This window comes from Typopeltis vanoorti, chromosome 17 (genome assembly GCF_054136105.1).
Source record: "Typopeltis vanoorti isolate ZY-2024b chromosome 17, IOZ_Tvanoo_1.0, whole genome shotgun sequence".
Taxonomy (NCBI): Eukaryota; Metazoa; Arthropoda; class Arachnida; order Uropygi; family Thelyphonidae; genus Typopeltis; species Typopeltis vanoorti.
In genome coordinates this window covers 36709990-36728412 of record NC_143565.1, presented here as the reverse complement: position 1 = coordinate 36728412, position 18423 = coordinate 36709990, and the positions used below count along the sequence as shown (strand labels likewise).

The window sequence follows — 18423 nt, the reverse complement described above, 5'->3', positions numbered from 1 at the left end:
CTACAGTGTTGGTTTGTAGTTTAGGTTTGGACGCAGAGTTCTTTATTAATTTATCAAACTTGTTGATATGTCGGCTCCGTACTCGTTCGAATTCTTTATTAGCCACCGTACACGAGACGTCATGTAGGACTGACCAAAGCTCGTGATTAAGCATATGTGAAAGCTCATTTTCTAGTGCTAATATAGCTCTGTTTATGCGTGTAGCAGTAATTTGCTCCCGAATACTCTGAATACTCTCTACAGAATAAGATGGAAGAAAGCCACAGTAATACACCGCAGCAAATTCAAATATGAAAGACTATTCGTGGAATCAGCCTCAGCCCTTAGGAACATGCCAAACCTCAACAAATTTGGATGCATGAGACTGCCCCAAATTTGGGAAACATTTATCAGAAGAACTTCAGCCCAAAGGTCAAGGACTACCAATATAGCCCACCAGGGGGCACCATCAGGACTTTAGGAAAACGTTAACTTCCTAGCTTCTGTTCTCATTTGCTGTTATGTAGTACTTGTGTGCACTTGTCTTTGTAATAAGTTCCCAAGAAGATGGCAACGTGACGTTTGCCGAAATATCGGAAAGTATATATTAAAGTTTATTTAATTTATATTTCTAGTGTACGCTGTCAATTCCTTAATTATTGGTTATCATGTATAACCAGCATATAAGCCTCTCAACAAGAATAATGATCATCCACGGAGATTCCTTCACACGCAAGACCCACCACTACGGCAAACTGAAGCTAAAGTTATCCAGACAACTTAACCGTCTAGCATTCCTAAAACGCTGCCGGGATAATCAAGTCATCCCTAACTGTGTTAAATTTAAACACCACTTCGCCTCACAGAAAGCTCTCCATATCTACAACTGGGCTAGCCAGGCTTTACTTCGGGAGCAAATTACCGCTACACGCGGTTCCCTAGCCGACATAAACAGAGCTATATTAGCGCTAGAAAATGAGCTTTCACATACGCTTAATCACGAGCTTTGGTCAGTCCTACATGACGTCTCATGTACGGCGACTAATAAAGAATTCGAACGAATACGGAGCTGACATGTCAACAAGTTTGAAAAATTAATAAAGAACTCGGCGTCCAAACCTAAACTACAAACCAACACTGTAGTTAACCTTTCGTCAGTTAACCTGAAGCACTCAACGCTCTGTCACGTGGTCACAACTTTGCCATTGCTCCTAAGAAATTACCGGCTGAAGAATTAATGATCCAAATTGAATGCGGGATTCGCCACCTCCCAAACCACATCGCCAACGATATCAGATTGGATGTAGCCTGTGTTCTCACAAAAGCAAAGCCTCCGAAATCCAACTTATCCATTAGTGAATACAAGTCATTACAAGAATTGAAAAGAAACAAAGAAATAGTGATCACCAAAGCAGATAAGGGGAACACCACTGTGGTACTCAATCTTAACGATTACACAGGTAAGTTCGAGGCCTTACTATTAGATCGATCCACTTACCTCCCTATTGAATATAATCCCACCAACTCTCAAATTAGAAAACTCCATAGGCTCCTTAAGAAGGTCACTACTTGGCCTGTGGAGATTACCAACAGACTGAAACTCTATACCTCTAGACCCCCCCCCCCCCCGCATATATGGGCTCCCAAAAATACCTAAAGATAATGTGCCATTACGTCCCATAGTGGATGGCATTGATTCCCCCACTTATAAACTAGCCAAGCATTTAGCCAAAGCGCTCTCACACTATACTGGCAACACACCATCACACATAAAAAACCTCGCACTCCAACATAATGGTCAGTTTTGACATCTCCTCCTTATTCACGAATGTCCCCCCCCCTCAAAGAAACCTTAGAGCTAATCCAAGCTAAATTTCCTCCCAATATCTCAGCTCTTCAGCCCTATTTCAATTTACAATGAACTCAGGCTATTTCGTTTGGCAGGAAAAATTCTACAAACAAATAGAGGGGACATCCATGGGTTCACCACTTTCCCCACCCTTGGCTAACTTCTTTATGGAGACTTTTGAAGAGAAAGCCTTAAACTCAGCCCCACAAAAACCTACCATATGGCTTCGCTACGTTGATGATGTGTTCGCCATTTGACCACATGGCCCAGATTCACTCCTCTCCTTCCTAACACACTTAAACAACCAACACCCTAGAATCAAGTTCACCCTGGAAAAAGAGGCAAACAATAACCTCCCCTTCCTAGACACACTAGTCACCTGCCAACCTGATGGAACCTTGGTTTTCTCAGTTTATAGAAAACCCACCCATACAGGTAGATACATTCACCAACAATCCCATCACCGCCCCCTCACAACAATATGAAGTTATTATGACACTATTCAACAGGGCAAAAATAATTGTTCCAATGAGCAAGCCATAACTACTGAACTAAATCACATTCATGACACTTTCTTAGCCAATGGGTACCCCCCCCCCCAAAAGAATCCAAAAAATACTTAACCCAGTTATCCACAATCCACCACCCCCTCCCCTTCACAAAAAACGATTACTCTAGATCCATCACCATTCCCTACATCCGAGGCACCTCGGAAAAAATCAACAAAATCTTAAAAAAAATGACTTGACCACCTGTTACAGACCACATAGAAAATTGGCATCCTTTATCTGCTCCACTAAAGACCAACCACTTCCCCTAGACTTACCTGGTGTATACCAGGTCCCTTGCAGCTGTAAACTGTCCTACTTTGGCCAAACAGGCAGGACAGCAAATATCAGAATCTCAGAACAAGGATTACATCCGATTTCACAAGTACAGCCACTCTGGGCTTGCAGACCACCCTCTGGATACTCTCCACAGAATAAGATGGAAGAAAGCCACAGTAATACACCGTAGCAAGTTCAAATATGAAAGACTATTCATGGAATCAGCCTCAGCCCTTAGGAACATGCCAAACCTCAACAAATTTGGATGCATGAGACTGCCCCAAATTTGGGAAACATTTATCAGAAGAACTTCAGCCCAAAGGCCAAGGACTACCAATATAGCCCGCCAGGGGGCACCATCAGGACTTTAGGAAAACGTTAAGTTCCTAGCTTCTGTTCTCATTTGCTGTTATGTAGTACTTGTGTGCACTTGTCTTTGTAATAAGTTCCCAAGAAGATGGCAACGTGACGTTTGCCGAAATATCGGAAAGTATATATTAAAGTTTATTTAATTTATATTTCTAGTGTACGCTGTCCATTCCTTAATTATCAGTTATCATGTATAACCAGCGTATAAGCCTCTCAACAAGAAGAAACTGAAGAGGCAAGGGATTTTGGCGTGTTGATGGGTAAGAATTTAAAGTTCAGAGTTCACATAGCAAAAGTTGCAAATACAACTCAGAGGATAATTGGTATGTTGAAGCGAACCTTGACATGCAAGGATAAGGAAGTAATTTTGACTCTTTATAAGGCTTTGATAAGACCACACTTGGATTACTGTGCACAGATTTGGTCTTCCCGGTTCCAAGGGGATAAAGAAGCTGTGGAAAAGATGCAAAGATGAGTTACAAAGCTTATATCTGAATTATGGATTTAGATTATGAGTACTGATTGCGAGTATGTGGATTGCAGACTCTGGTTAACAGGAGAAAGAGGGGTGATATGATAGAGGTCTCTAAACTTTTGAATGGGTGTTATAGCATTTCAACTGATGAAATTTTTCGTTATATGGAAAGTGGGGAGAGAACGTGGGTATATCCATGGAAGTTAAATTTATTTGCAGTCAAGAAAGGGTTAAGAGCTAGGTGTTTCTCCCAGAGAGCAGTGAGTGAGTGGAATAATTTGCCCTTATAGGTAGTGAGTGCATCTAGTGTGAATGAATTCAAGGGTAGGTATGATGGCTGGGTTGGGTAATTTACAGCCTCCCTCGATGAGTCCTCGACTCCCTGGAAGTCTTAGATAACAATAATTCATTAATTATTATTATTAATTAATAATAATAATAATGAATACACAGTCAAAACAAGATACTGTATCATTCAAACAACAATTTGATGGTGATTCAGAGCAATTCAGATTCTATTCAAGAATCTAAGAATAGTCTGTCAGGTGGTGTCGTAATATATGGACAGATCCATGTAATGCCATAGATGATATGTGTTCACTTCATTGATGTTTAATTGTTGTAAATAGTTGGATAGCTTTTGTGAAATTGCACCAAGTGCACTGATAACTATTGGGATAACTTTGGTGTGTTTAAGCCAGCCAACTTTGATTGCCAGATCTCAATATTTAGTAATTTTTTCCAGTTCTTTGTTGTTAATGTTGTTATCAATGGATACAGCAATGTCAATAATCCAAACCTGTCAATGTTCGATAATTGTGATGTCAGGTTTATTGTGTTCCAAATGCCGATCAGCTTGTATTCTAAAGTTCCAAAGAATGTTTGCTGTTTCGTTTTTCAATACTATCTCTATTTTATGCTGCCATCAGTTATCAGAAGTAGGAAAACCATATTTTTTGCATACATGCCAATGAATTATTTTGGCCACTTGATCATGGGAGTATTTATAATTATTTTCAGCTATCTGGCTGCAAGCACTGATTAGATGTTCTACAGTCTCAACTTTCTGATCGCATAATATGCATTTGCGTGGCCATGCAATGCTTTATTTTTCCAGATCACATATCGGTTATTTTGCTGTTCCTTTTTGTAATCAGATTTGTTTCCTGTTGCTTTTAGAAGGCCCTCTCATATAATTATTTGAAGCATTTGCTCAAAGCTATTGGTGATGTAACTTTTTAAACTAATTTCTTCTTTTTCCACAGTCTGTCTCACTTGTCACAGACTGTGTCCACCTATTCTCCTTGGTAAGCACAACCAGCTAACATCACTTCATGGATATAATTCGTGATGCATAGTCATAAATTTTCTAGTTTTGCAGTCCAGTTTGTCCAGGTATTCTTTTGTCCAATCTATTATGCCAGCTGTGTATCAGATCAGTGGTATAGCCCAAGATTTCATTGCTTTAATTGTGTTTAATTCAGTGTTTTATTTTCAGAATATTTCTAACTCTTGGGTATATTCTGCTGCTGCCTGTTGTTTAACTTTTGAGTGGAGAATATCACTGGTTTCTAACATTCCTTGGTATTTATTGTGTTCATTAGCTGAATTTGTTTGTATATATTTCTCTTGATCAAAATTAAAATTGCTAGTGTCATTAATTTTTCCTCGTTTAATAGATTAAAATTGCGCATTTATCTAAACCAAAATTCCATTTTGACATCCTGACTGAAAATGCGAATTATGTTCAGTATAGAGTCCATTTGCTGTGCCGATTTTCCATCTTTCATGAAGAGAAAAGTATGCCCAGATATCATCCAGTCTTCTCTGAGCCTGACTGCAATAAATAAATTGTTTTTCTATTCAATCATGTAGACTGGTTAAATGTTTTAACCAAAATCTATGTAGTTCATCCTTGCCAGGTGCACCTGAGTTTTTTAATTTTCCAGCTTGTGCACTGACAATTTCTTTAGTGATAATGACATTTTGCATTTGGTTTTGTTTCCTTTCTGATTTTATTTCTTTAATCCATGAGGCATCTTTATTATGTTCCATAGGATTATCCAAGATTGACTATCAAAATTTGAGTGTCTTCTTTTTCTGATGAATGATTTTTTGCATTTGTATTTCTCTGGGGAGACTGAAAGAAGTGACGCTGTTCAGTTGAAATTGCATATTTTGTACATGTTGGTTTATTCTTGCTTCATATCTTTTAATTTTCTGTGCAGTCACCTCTAATCTTTCTCAGGACTCTCATATCTGTCGTCTCTAGTCAAGTGTTACTTATGACCCAGGTCTCGGATCCATAAGTTAAAACTGGTTTAAACACTATCTTGTATACAGCCAATTTAGTGTTTTGACTAATTTCTCTCTGATAACATATAAATTTATTCAGTTGACTTCTTACCATACCAGCTTTGTTGATTCTGTTGTCTATTTCCATATTTATTCTTGTTGAGAGGCTTATACGCTGGTTAAACATGATAACTAATATTTAAGGAATTGACAGCGTATACTAGAAATATAGATTAAGTAAACTTTAATATATACTTTCCGATATTTCGGCGAACGTCACGTTGCCATCTTCTTGGGAACTTACTAAAAAGACGTGCACACAAGTACTAATAACAGCAAATGAGACTGAAGCTAGTGTTTTCCTAAAGTCCTGATGGTGCCCCCTGGCGGGCTATATTGGTAGTTCTTGGCCTTTGGGCTGAAGTTCTTCTGATAAAAGTTTCCCAAATTTGGGGCAGTCTCATGCATCCAAATTTGTTGAGGTTTGGCATGTTCCTAAGGGCCGAGGCTGATTCCATGAATAGTCTTTCATACTTGAACTTGCTGCGGTGTATTACTGTGGCTTTCTTCCATCTTATTCTGTGGCGAGTATCCAGAGTGTGGTCTGCAAGCCCAGAGTGGCTGTGCTGGTGAAATCGGATGTGATCCTTGTGTTCTGAGATTCTGATATTTGCTGTCCTGCCTGTTTGGCCAAAGTAGGACAGTTTACAGCTGCAAGGGACCTGGTATACACCAGGTAGGTCTAGGGGAAGTGGTTGGTCTTTGGTGGAGCGGATAAGGGATGCCAGTTTTCTATGTGGTCTGTAACAAGTGGTCAGGTCATGTTTTTTTAAGATTTTATTGATTTTTTCCGAGGTGCCTCAGATGTAGGGAATGGTGATGGATTTAGAGTAATTTTTTTTGTGAAGGGGAGGGGGTGGTGGGTTGTGGATAACTGGGTTGAGTATTTTTTGGATTTTTTGGAGGGGGTAGCCATTGGCTGAGATAGTGTCACGGATGTGATTTAGTTCAGTGGTTAGGGCTTGATCATTAGAACAGATTATTTTTGCCCTGTTGAATAATGTCTTAATAGCTCCATATTGTTGTGAGGGGGGGGTGATGGGATTGTTGGTGAATGTATCTGGCTGTATGGGTGGGTTTTCTATAAACTGAGAAAACCAAGGTTCCATCAGGTTGGTGGGTGACTAGTGTGTCTAGGAGGGGGAGGTTATTGTTTTCCTCTTTTTCCAGGGTGAATTTGATTCTAGGGTGTTGGTTGTTTAAGTGTGTTAGGAAGGAGAGGAGTGAATCCGGGCCATGTGGCCAAATAGCGAAAACATCATCAACGTAGCGAAGCCATATGGTAGGTTTTTGTGGGTCTGAGTTTAAGGCTTTCTCTTCAAACGTCTCCATGAAGAAGTTGGCCAAGGGTGGGGAATGTGGTAAACCCATGGCTGTCCCTTCTATCTGTTTGTAGAATTTTTCCTGCCAAACGAAATAGCCTGAGTTCATTGTAAACTGAAATAGGGCTGAGATATCGGGAGGAAATTTAGCTTGGATTAGATCTAAGGTTTCTTTGAGGGGGACATTCGTGAATAGGGAGGAGACATCAAACCTGACCATTATGTCATTATGTTGGAGTGTAAGGTTTTCTATACTGGCTTTGAAGTGGGCTGAGTTTTTTATGTGTGATAGTGTATTGCCAGTATAGTGTGAGAGCGCTTTGGCTAAATGCTTGGCTAGTTTGTAAGTGGGGGAATCAATGCCATCCACTAGTGGACGTAATGGCACATTTTCTTTGTGTATTTTTGGGAGCCCATATATGCGGGGGGGGATCTAGAGTTATAGGGTTTTAGTCTGTTGGTAATCTCCACAGACCAAGAAGTGACCTTCAGTCCTACATGACGTCTCGTGTACGACAGCTAGAAAAGAATTTGAACGAGTACGGAGCCGACATATCAACAAGTTTGATAAATTAATAAAGAACTCGGCGTCCAAACCTAAACTACAAACCAACACTGTTGTTAGCCTTTCTTCAGCTACCTTAAAGCCTGAAGCACTCCACGCTCTGTCATGTGGTCACAACTTCATCATTGCTCCTAAAAAATTACCGGGCGAGGAATTAATGATCCAAATTGAACGCGGGATTCGCCACCTCCCAAACCACATCACCAATAATATCAGATGGGATGTAGCCTGTGTTCTCACAAAAGCAAAGCCTCCGAAATCCAACTTATCCATTAGTGAATACAAGGCACTACAAGAATTGAAGAGAAACAAAAAAATAGTGATCACCAAAGTGGATAAGGGGAACGCCACTGTGGTACTCAATCTTAAAGACTACACAGGTAAGCTCAAGGCTTTATTATTAGATCGTTCCACTTACCTCCCCATTGATTACAATCCCACCAACTCACAAATTAGAAAACTCCATAGGCTTCTTAAGAAGGTCACTTCTTGGCCTGTGGAGATTACCAACAGACTAAAACCCTATAACTCTAGACCCCCCCGCATATATGGGCTCCCAAAAATACACAAAGAAAATGTGCCATTACATCCCATAGTGAATGGCATTGATTCCCCCACTTACAAACTAGCCAAGCCTTTAACCAAAGCGCTCTCACGCTATACTGGCAATACACCATCACACATAAAAAAACTCAGCCCACTTCAAAGCCATTAATAAATAAATTTACATATTAAAAAATTGCTTTAAAAAATATATTTCGTCCTCACCACGAACAAACACCAATAATAAAAGTTTCATATCTCAAATAATAATTTGAGATATGAAATAATGTGCGCAAACATACGATACACTGCCCAAACGAGCTGTGTTGGAATCACTTGTAACGTGCAATGAGAAGCCCAAATGAATATCGGCGAGTCTAGCTGCAGTTGGCCGAATGTGATAATTCCAACACTGTGTTAGATTGCAGTGCATTTGTTTCGTAATCTAAACGTTAATCGAACAATTCCAATTTTTAACTATTCAATCAATGTCAAAACATAAGCTGTAATAACCTTTAACATGTTGTATTGCATTTATATAATGTTGTAAGCATTGTTATTATTTATAAACACAAACAAAATTTTATTTTTTCCTTCAGGGTGCTGCAGTGTCGCAGTGTTTATGTACGAGCAACAAGAAATTATGACTAACTAAGGAATATGCTGGGTTCTGTACCAAGATATCTATTGTTGGATGGGAAGCCAACAATAGATATCTTGGCAGAACACAGCATATTCTTTAGTTTGTCATAATTTCTTGCTTTCTAGTACTGCATGATCACCTGTCACTAACTGGGGGCAGAATAGTTATGCCTTTAACTGAATCCCCCCCCCCCCGACACTATAATCAGATATAACACTCTTTGACCTTGAGTTTTTAATGTCACATGCTGCTTGAGGACCTTGTCTCACAACTGCTCAATAAATTCAGTTTCATTCTTCTCATGAGATTTTACTGCTGCTTAATCATTGTTCAGATAATTAACTTACCTCATTATGATTACTTATTTTGCACCCACCATCTTTATTCGGGGATGCATTTCTTTGTCATTAGCAATTGATTCCACTAGGTCTCTGGCAAACACCCCATTGCATGTTCGAGTTTTAATTCAAATATATAATATAATATATATATATATATATATATATATATATATATATATATATATATATATATATATATATATATATATATATATATATATAGTGTTCAAAAGCAAATAAAACCACAGGATTCAACCGAAGCCACAAATGATAACATTTCATAACAGCTCAAGATAATTTCAACAGACTCAGCTAACTTATTTGAAGTTATTTTGTTTCTTCTCAGAATGGCAGGTGAATCAACTCTAAATAGGTAATTCATACCTCTTTTCCTCATAACTTATGATAATCATATGCAGACCACTGAGATTCTTAAATTGGTAACTGAAGACATCATACATCTTGAAAGTAGTAGCAGTATCATGATGAATTTAGAAATTTCCTTGTCAAGAATACTTTTATTTCATATAACTAGAGAATTCTCAGTGACATTAAATATAAGGGAATTTTTTACATATTTCTATTAAAACTCACAAGCACAAATAAGTTTGTTCTTTGATTCACATGATATTGTAATGAAATTTTACTTTTAACTCAGGGAAATTTGCTCAATGCTGTCGATACTTCCATTTCTAAAGTCATCTTCATGCAGACATGTTTCTGCCTAGTGCTACAATGCAACCCATCAATGAATATGATGTAATGAAAGTAATGTTATCTCATGATATAAACAAAGAAATACAGTTGTTCAATCTCCAAATCCAGATGGAATTTTAATATATTTCTTTTTTATTGTTTTTAAGTTCCAGAAGTAAAAAAAAATTAGAAGGAAGGAAGTTCTTGCTTGCTTTCTTAATATCAATAAATGTAGTAATCCAGTCATTGTGCAGGATCCTGTTCGTTAGGATTTTTTAATGCATACTTTGCTAAAAATGCCAATTGAAAACTGTAGCCACTTGTAGGATTCAGATGAACAGTTCATTATAGTGATTAGGTTGGTCTAATGAATTTTTTTTAAAGCATAACACATACCTGTTGATGTTTGGTTGAGACTTTTCAATAGGTTGTTATTACTCTATGTTACTTTTTTAAATCACATGTGTCGGTATGAAACTATTTTTTTAAACATATAAGGTGGGGAAAAAATCAGGTACTGCTGAATAGTAGATATCTTCATACTCAGTCATAGTTTATGTACTGCTGAATGTAAATCATTTTATGGACATTTCCATGCTTAAATAAAGAAGCAATACTTTTAATATCTTAACACACACATGAGCAAATACAAATAAATACAAAATACTGTGTTGATGTTTGGAAAAAAAAAAAAAATTATTTACACTCTGACAATACAAAGTATACAAAAACTAGGAAACATGGATACCACAGAGCAAACTAGCTTCAAAAAAAAAAAAATAAATAAAATAATAATAATAAATAAAATAAAGAACGTATGGTTGGCGTTTGTTTCTAATATGGTGCCACAACTTGTCAAGAACTTGTTTCTGAACTCGAAACCATTCACATTTATTTCATTGTATTTTATTTATTTTTGAAATTTGAACTGCAAATATTATAATTTTTTGCACATGTTGAACATTGCTGTATTATAAAATCTAAGCTTGATTCCGTAAAAATAAAATAATAATAATAATAATTACTCAACAGCTGTGTTATTTTATTTTTATTAATTACATATTTTAAATAGGTTGGATCGATTGGAGTTTTGTCAATTTAATGTGACAAAATGTAAGGTGAAAAGATTAGCAGCAGTATACCACATTGACAGAACTGTACTCCAGGAGATTAATGAGGCCAGGGACTTGGGAGTTGGTGGATAGAGAGATGAAGTTTAGGGGGCATATTGCAAAAGTGGCTAAATCAGCTCATCCACTCACTTGGTTGTTGAAAAATACTTTGACGAGCAGAGACAAGCAAGTTATTGTACCTCTGTACCGAGCCTTGATAAGACCTCATCTCGACTACTGCCCAGATTTGGTCACCTAGGTTTCTTCTTGATGGGGAGGAGGTGGAGAGGATCCAGAGGCGAGTGACCAAGATGATGGCAGGTCTATGGAACGAACCTTATGAGAACAGGCTGAAGATTTGTGGGTTGCAGAAATTAGTTGATAGGCGGAAAAGGGGAGATATGATTGAGACATACAAATTGCTAAAGGGTTTCTATAGGATTAAATCAGAGGATATTTTTGAGATCAGGACTGGTGGTGGGAGAACTAGGGGACACCTATGGAAGCCGAGCAAGAGTGTGGTTAGCAAGGGTATTAGAGCTGGGTTCTTTACTTTTAGAGTGGTAAATGAGTGGAATAAGCTGCCAGAGTCTGTTGTGGGTGCTATGATGGTGAGTGAGTTCAAGGTATGATAGATACTGTGAGAATGTCGTATAGTTGTGTGGACATGATGTTTAGGGCCTCCTTCGATGAGTCTAAGGACTCCCTGGAGTCGCCTGTAATAATAATAAAATAACGTGCATTCTTTATTGAGAGTACAATAATAGAAAAGAAGAAAAGCCAATAAATTTTTCTCTTTATCTATAATTAAAAATTAAAGCTGATAGTCATATATAAATTTTAACGTTATTTTATATTTGTTTTTTGACCTTGCAAATATTTTATTCTAATATTAAAATTTCTCTTCTCTGTAGGGTATTCTTGTTTTATATGAAGCCCTTGCACCTGAGTCTCCTAAACCAGTGTTATTAGAGACTCAATTTAGACCTGTGCAGCATTACATTGTTCATAAATCTATTGGACCAACAGGAAGACTTAAATTTTTACAGGTACTTATATTAGATTTTGTATAGATGAAAGAGAGAATGTCAAATATTTTATTATATAAGTGAGTTATAATTGTGTTGGTTTATGAATTATTTATTATGGGTATATTACCATTCCATCATATCTACTCAGTTGTATACATTAAAAAATACTTTGATGAAACATTAAGTTGAATGATTAATGGATATGAAAAAGCACTGATTTTTTTTTTTTTTAAAAAGGCCATATCCAGTTTTTCAGAGAGAGATATATATACCAAGAGCCACATATCATTCAGATGTGCGAACATGCAGATTTGTTCCCTTTCACCTGGTACCAAACGATGCTTTTGGGCAAAGACCTGAGTTTGGAAGTGGCCAGGTTTTTGCTCTTAGAAAGGAAAGGTAGGCCATCTCAGTCACAATCAGATCATCTGATAGTATGATGAAATTCAGAACTCTCGATCCTCATGTTCTCTCCACCACATGCTGTCTATGACAGTTGTCCCTCAAGAAACCATAAATTCAGTTCCCTTATTACTGCATGCTGTCTCCTCTGTCCGGTTTATATCACTATAGTTGAAGTCCCCCATAATGATCTTACTTTGCACTTACCAAACTAATTTGCCTAAACATTTCCTGCTCATCACTATCTATATTCCCTTGTCTGTAGCATCATCCCTCTAAATGTCTTGTCCTATAAACATCAATCTCACACCATATACTCTCAAAGCCATTAGTATTATTTCCGCTGAGATTCTTCACACAGTTCATCTTTTATCATGAGTAACACTCCACCACTATGTTTACCTCCTTCCCTATCCTGCTGAAATATGCTATAACCTTTGATTTCTATCCCTGTTAGAACATCCTCCTCAGTTAACCAAGTTTCATTGATACCAACAATCTCTGGAGAGACTGAGTCAATCAATGCCACAAATTCTTTCCCTTTATTCCTAATGCTCCTAGTATTTATAGACAGAAAAACCAGTGCATCGCCAGCCTTCTTAGAGCCATTATTACCCTCCTCATACTCCACCTAGCTAATATAGTATATACCCACCCCTCCTTTCTTAAGCCACTATCCCCACATGAGACCATCTGCAACATTCCACCTGTGCAATTCTAGTTTTCCCTGTCCCGACACACTTACTTGCCCAGAAAACAGCAGTCTCTCCAAATGCCTGCACCTTTTTTTGCATTCAAATGCAATCCATCTCTTGAATACACTAGCTCCCTTTTATCATCAAATATACTCCACTCATCCACATATTCCAAACCCCTTTTCCTGAACATTCTCGCTATCATCTCATTCATTATCACTGCTCTTCTATTTCATTCCACATTATCATACTGAGGTAACATGATTCATGCTACCTCTCAGGCCATTCATCCCAACTATTACTATCATCTCCTCCACACTTTCATCCCTCTTCATTGCCAGCCCCACTTTCTGTTGTTCCACCAGGCAATGGTACTCTACTCTGTACACATCGAATCTCCATGCATGATAGTCCAAAAGATTCATTCATCCTTCTCTCATTGTCATCCCTGACTTAGGGCTTGCAATATCTCTCTCTCTCTATCCTTTACTTTCGCACTCCCTCTCATCTGTCTACAATTTCCTTTCTTCCACTGTCTCTCCTATTCCCTCACCTTCCTCTCTCCCTTGCTCTCTAATGCTGGTCTCTTACACTTATTCTCATTTCCTCTCACACTAGCTAACCTCTCTATTCTCCCAAGATCTTCATTCATCCTCCTGAATCGAGATCTTGTTTGTGAGCAAGAAGGCAAGACTATGTTTTGGTAGCATAGCAACTTGGTTATCTTAGTATATTAAAATATACTCATTAAAATTATCTGTTTAAGAATTTGATTGTACATCTTGAAACTGTAGATATATTTAGAAAAAAATGAGTCAGAGGAATGGAGTGTGCTCACATTATTAAAATTACAGATAGGATTTGATAAATATAAGATAAAATTTATAGATGAGTTAAGGTGATTTGTGTCTCTAGGGGGGGGGTAAGTCATAGAACATAGCTATGGGATATTCTTTTATTGGTGGAGAAGTTGGATTGGAATCCAATCTCCATAGTTGGATTCAAAATCTCTAACTTCGTTTTAGTCTGAATAAATCCAAATCTGATATTTTCAGTCAGATTTGGCTTTACAGATAGTTATTTCATTTTCAACTTTGTTCTCAGTTTACACCCATTTTTCAGTATGCTCAAGCCACTTGCAAGATGCTGATCCCCCTTGGACTGCCTACTTGTCAAATTGCAGCTTTGATAAATAGGCAGGACTTGAAGTTATAGGGATATTATTAGAATGGAATGAGTAAGGCCCTTTTTCCTAGTGAGAAGAATTTCTCTAACATGATAGCACATTTTTGAATTAGGAGTGTGGAGAGAGTAGTCTACAGTGGAGAGGAAGAGTAGGAATCTACAAGGTCATCCCACTTGGTATTTTATAATACTAAAGAAAATAGAGTTATGTTCTTTGATATTAAAGAGTATCTGAGGGAAGAATGTTCTGTATGAGAGGAAACTTGTACAAAATTATGGTCTGAATTACCATAATTCAGACCATTCAGAAGAGAAGTGATGACCTATATATTGGAGTGGTTATGAAAAGTGTTGGGCGAGTGGAGAGGGTTGTTTGGTTCTGGTTGATAAGTGGGTAACTTGTGTTAGTTCACTGGGTACATGGCAGATGCTTTTGTATATCTTCCTACTTGATCAGTGGAATTTCAAAAGGGAAGCCAGTTGGATTACGTAATCAAGTCTACTAGAAAGATGATTTATGGTTTTGCTAGTTAGATTCCAGAAATCAAGAAATGAAAGAGGACAAAGTGATTTTCAAAATTTGGAAAGAAAGCAGTAAAGACATCAGCTATATGTTACTGATTGGAGCAAGGATCAAAATTGTAAGTCAGGGATCAAATGGAGATGTTTGTTTGTTTTTGTGTTCTCTGGCATGTGATATTAAATTGCACAAAGGCACAAGTATACCAGAAGGAATCATAAAGAGTATAGTCGAACGAACAGTCAGTACAGTGATGGGTTTTTACATTCTATTTTTGTGGTTACTCAAAAACAGCAGGTTAAATCTGTTATGTCTGTAAGTAAGTGGTGATATGCATTGTTTATGTTAATCATGAATGTTGGTGAAGTGGTTGTGAAAACAGTTTCTTGTTAAGGTTATTTTAGTTTTTTTTATCTTAGAAAAAGCACAAATTTCTAATTTGTGAGGAAGGGTCCCATTAACTACAGTAATATTATAATTGTTTTTCTCTTCATGTTGATTTAATTGGAGAGTGGACCATAAAGTGAGAGGAATTGAGTTTGAGAGATATTTTGGACAAATTAAAAGAACAGCTAACATTCACCTAGAACAATATGAAAAATATATCTACTTTCACAAAACTAAAGACAGTCAGGCTTGACAGACAATGGAACCCTGGACAACACTCACAGACTAAACTGGGAGACCATCACTATCCTTCAATGCAGCATGAAGCATGAAAGATTTTTCTCTAGAATCTGTGATTATTCTTAAGAATCACATATTTTTAAGAATAATCTAATTCTAATAATAAAATTATAATAATAATCTAAATCAATATTTATCAAAAGGAATTATCAAAGGAGTGGAGGGTAAAATGGGAAGAATGAGAGACCATCTCTAGAAGCTGCATAAAAATGTGATGATGAAGGGTGTGAGGAGTGGATTTGTTCAAGTGCTCTCCCCCCCCCTCCCATGTGCATCTGCTGACTCCATGAAGGAGTTGCATAATTACTGTAATGTCAGATAATGTAATTGTAATTACAAGACCTCCATTCAGCAACCAAAGCAATCTGGTGACTTTCACCCACACAGAGCCCCTTCCTAGAATTTTAGGCACTAGTCTAATAATTTCCACTTTCTTTATGTTGTCTGTGTACTTTAGTCTTGTGCATTGTACCTCTAATGGCCTCTCTCTCTCTCTCTCTGTGACAAAGACTAAACATTTGAAGCATCAGTTTGATTTAGTTCCTTTCTGTTATGCTCTGCATTTTCATTAATTCACATAATGAATTTCAATGAATGTGTAACTACTGTTTAGTCCACAGCTAATCTCATCCACCTATACTTCTGCATCTGAGTGCAAATTCTTGTGCTGGCAGCATTAAAACAGTACTCATCAAAAATAAAAAGGCTATTTAATCTTTCCAAAGGAACATGTCATCAGTATTACCCATTATAACTCTCCTCATCTTTAAGCATTATCAGCAAACTGATATCTCTTGTCAATCCAATGAAATATCGTTAACAAATAAATCCAAAGTATTTTGCCATCAACAGAATTGTGTGGCATCTCTCTCTCTCTCTCTCTTCAACCCATCTGTCCCTTTGGGATGAGTAGAGCCCCTGATTAGGGATCATGAAAAATTAATGCAGTCAGCATGTCACTTCTCTGCTGCATCCCTTAAGGTCAAGTATTTTTTGGCTATTGATCTTTATGTTCACGGGATCAGGTCTATTCTGAGGGGCAAAAAAAAACTACCTCCACTGGCTAACTCACCATTTGATTGGAATGCGAACCTGTCCCTTTCCAACCAAAGGGCTCGTCTACACCAACTGAGCTACAGAGTAACATATCTGCATTTTACAAAGACTATTCCCATACACAAATTTCTGATATCTAACAAATAGCTGCTCTCTCTAATAATTGTTATATCATAATATAAAGACATGTCATTATAGGTCTTTTTTTTACCTATGTCTGTCTGTTTATATTATAGTTACTCTGTATTTTTCCTTTTAGGTGGGATCTGATTTTGATCAAAAAGAGCAAGTATTTAGGAATTTTGGTTGCATTTTAGGACCATTTTCTGAACCAGGGGCTCTTCATAAATGGGGACCTGGTCTTCAGTTTGCAGCCACTTTTGTTTGGATAGATCCCACAAATACTGCTGCTGGTTCTTATGAAGTTAAAATTGAAACTGGAAACCAGGTATGTATCAGAAATTTTGTATATCACAGTTCCAAATAAATTTTGAAAACAAAATTGAGAACTTATTGTCCAAGGCATTATGTTTCTTCCAGCTGTATCTAGATAGTTCTCTTACAAGACAACTAAAGTTAGAGATCATCTTTAGCATTTATTTCACTTATTAATGTATTGAATAGCATTTAAAAAAAAAAAAAAAAAAAACTTTCTAATCTTGACAATGCCAGAAAAACAGCTATTAGCTTATACCAGATGCATCACTGTGTGTGCTTAACAGTCATAGTAAATACAAGTGACAGTGACACTCTTAATTTTATACTTATCATCATAAGCATCATGGGTTATTCTTAAGAGATATCACAAATTGAGGAAAATAAAAATGAATTTATTTACCATAAGCTACCCATTTCTTTTATTTCTAGTATGAAGATTTCTTCTCAAGTAGGTGTCTTCAATCCTTTAAGCAAATGCTAGTTCTATACATCACAAAAGGCAGAAGTCCATTTTGACTTCTTTATATAGCACTGGCATTTGCTTAAAGGATTGAAGACACCTACTTGGAAAGAAATCTTCATACTAGAAATAAATCAGTGACTTATAGGTAAATAAATTCATTTTTAATAATATTTTATGCTGGCAGGGGCAACACCCAGTTAAACAAGGTTCCCCAGCTCTTTTCTCACGAATTTTTTCATCTGGTCTGGTTAAAAGAGTGGAATAATATTCCCCGGTTATTGTTTTATCCTTTTCAAGATAATTAATAAACAAAATGCTTTAGCATCCCGAAACACCGATGCCATGACCGTCCCTTCTGATGGAACCAATTTTGTCTTCTTTAGGTCTGAACAACCGGTTTCTGTCCACTGTTTGGAATCTCGTTAATAAATCAATGCACAAAATCAGTTTTATTCTTGTTAAAATGGTCCAAGCACTGTTCAGAGATTTTCATGCAACTGCGTTTTTGATGTGCTGTGAGAAAGCGTGCCACCCATCTTGCGCAAAGTTTTTTCATTTGCAATTCTTCATGCAAAATATATCCTACACATTCTTTTGAAATGCCTATAGTCTCGGCAATTTCAAGCACTTTGACTCGCTGGTCATCCAATACCATATCATGCACTTGATCAATGATTTCTGGTATTGTTACACTTTTTGGACGTCTTTCATGTGGATCATCTTCAAGGCTGGTACGGCCACGTTTAAACTTGGCAGCCCATTTCTTAATTGTCAAAAATGAAGTAGAAGAGTGCCCATAAACTTTTATGAACTTCGAATTTCTTTTGGCGTTAAACCTTCTTTTACGAAGAATTTTATAACCACACGATA

General features: G+C 37.1%; 1 protein-coding gene across 1 annotated transcript in view; it reads left to right on the top strand.

Annotated features, from left to right (window-relative positions):
* oxt (Xylosyltransferase oxt) overlaps positions 1-18423 on the top strand; it is a 335397-nt gene that overhangs the window by 273836 nt on the left and 43138 nt on the right. The window contains exons 11-12 of the mRNA XM_090406721.1: positions 11991-12125; positions 16912-17100. Coding sequence (XP_090262847.1) covers positions 11991-12125; positions 16912-17100 — 324 coding nt within the window. The remainder of the gene's footprint in view (positions 1-11990; positions 12126-16911; positions 17101-18423) is intronic.